At 37.5% G+C, this 2,322-nt stretch overlaps 1 protein-coding gene across 1 annotated transcript; it reads right to left on the minus strand.

Moving 5' to 3' along the window:
• Positions 1-257: 257 nt before the first annotated feature.
• LOC21411765 (protein FAR-RED ELONGATED HYPOCOTYL 3) lies at positions 258-1,970 on the minus strand (the record flags this gene model as incomplete). The annotated part of the gene is made up of 3 exons (XM_024164094.1): positions 1,384-1,970; positions 1,092-1,196; positions 258-394 (listed from the first exon to the last, which is right to left on the minus strand). Coding segments are annotated over exons 1-3 (822 nt in total), but the record flags the coding sequence as incomplete, so codon positions are not given.
• Positions 1,971-2,322: the final 352 nt, after the last annotated feature.

The following is a 2,322-nucleotide window of genomic DNA, read 5'->3' on the forward strand; positions in this document are numbered from 1 at the left end:
TCCCCTAAAAGAAGAAATTGTGCCCTGCATTGGAGTCATGATGTTAATTGACTAGCGTTTTTCTTTTTTCTTGTGTAGTTGTATGCTTTACAAACGTCATAAAGCGTGTCAAATATTGCAAGATGCCCTAGTGCCAATTATGTAGGTCAGTGCAGGTGAATGCCATTACTGCAGCAAGAAAAGGTTCAGTTTCTTCTCCAAGAAGTTCTCTGTAAATACAAGAAAAAGGTATTTAAAAATTAATAGGGGATTCGCACCTTTCCTTCTTTAATTAGTTTCCCAAGCTCCCCAATGAAAAGAGACAAAATGCATCCAGTGCCCAGCCCGATCACCATTCCAGATTTCACAAGTCCCACAGCCCTCTTTGCAAGGGCACAGCTTAAAGTATCCTGGACTGCAATTTGTTATTTAATAAAGCTTTTTATTAATGTCATCTAATACGCCTCAATTATTTTCTTTGGTGATGAAGGAGAAAGAACATAGAAAGCAAAAAGAACAAGTGGTGGCAGAGCAATTCGAAGCAAACAAAAATGTACACTTAATCTAATTTGTAAGAGAACATAAGCATTCAAAATAACAAGAAAATTCAACAGATTAGTCTAAATACATTAACAATAAATGCTCCCACCGATATAAACATGTCAAAAGGAAACATATCAAAGAAACGGAAACCTACACATTCTGCCTATGCAGAACATGAGCATACAGGATTCCTTGAAGACGGGATATAAAACTTCCATTCCTTTGTGGGTAATAACTTTTATCAGGTCCTAGACCTATATGGTTTACGAGCAGCAGAGTGCTAGCTAGTCTATTCAAACAAGTACATGAGTTGTTTCCTAGCATTTAGAACATAGATCCAGTACCTCAGGGCCTCTGTGGTTGCTATTTTTCAAGCGGCTTTCAATTCTTGTATGATTAAAGGCACATGTGGATTCAAAAACTCATGGTTTTCAAACCATTTGATGGGGGAAAAAATGCTAAATTGAAAGTAAATTAAAAAGATGAAAAGAATATGAAAGAAAATAAATAACAGATGAATTAGAAACGAAAAGGAAAGTAAAGGACAGAAATAATGGACTCTAACATACAATCTGGATAAACTCCCGATGCTGAACTTCTGTTGAGAAGATGGAAAGCATTTTCACCCGTGGAAATGCCAGTAGTATGGTATGGAAGATGATTGTAACCATTAGCTGATTGAGTTGAAAAAAGATACCCCTTTCACTGTGGAATCTATTATGATCACAAAGCTATAGCGAAAAAACAATAAAGAAAGACGCTTCTGAAGTTTCCACATTTCAGTTCTAACAGATCACCAGTCGTGATTATGTGCCACTAGTATCATAAGGGAATTAAAGCAATCATAATTCCAAGTCTCACCTGAACCTGAATTCTCATAGCCCAGAACTTTTCCGATATTTGGATGAGAGGGATTGCATGATTCAATCCCTATCTGTTCTTCCCTTCGACGTTTTCTTTGCACTCGAGGACTCCAAACTTTTTTGCGTATATTTTGTTGCACCTTTCCTGGACTCAGTTCATGATTATGTTCAAGGACAACGTGACACACATAAACCCGGACATCAGATTCTACTGCGACATTGATCTTGGCCATGCAATTTGTCTTAGATGACTGCCTCATTGGGAACCTCTTATTTGGATTGTTTGTACGTACTTTACCGGCATTAGCACAAGCAAGCGTAAAGTATTTGACCTTCCCGTCGTCTCCGCACCTTGAGCTTCTCCTGTAAATGCCAAACCCTTTATGTTGAGCATACTTCGAGTAATAATCTCGAACATCTTCTTCGGAAGTAAATACCATCCCAACAGTTGGTGGTCCCAGTTCTTCACTTTCCAATGCTTCTGGCCAGTGCTCACCTTCTTTACCATCATCAAGTTTCTCGTTACCAGAACACCCTTCAACATCTTTCCCCATAGTCAAATTCGAGCCATCTTCCATCCTACTTATTAAACGAAGAATATTTTCAATCAAAATAAAGCAACCCAAAGCTCATTTTTGCTAGACTAATTTAATAACAGGACCATGTAGCTTCAAGAACCTTGAAACCAATTCTCAAACAAAATCTTTTAGCTTAAAAACTGAAAAGAAATATGGGAAATGAAATTTAGCCCAACTTCAGAACCATCCAAAAGTATAAAAAATATCACTATGTAACTAAATCCGATCTTTTCCTTTCCAAGTTACTAAAAAAACGACCACCACTTTGTAGATAATTTGGCCATTTGTTGACATGAATATTACCAAGTACCTACCCATCTGGGATTTCGGACCCCCCAACCCACAAAAAGAAAAAAAAA

The sequence above is a fragment of the Morus notabilis genome, unplaced genomic scaffold, assembly GCF_000414095.1.
Source record: "Morus notabilis unplaced genomic scaffold, ASM41409v2 Scaffold3691, whole genome shotgun sequence".
NCBI lineage: Eukaryota > Viridiplantae > Streptophyta > Magnoliopsida > Rosales > Moraceae > Morus > Morus notabilis.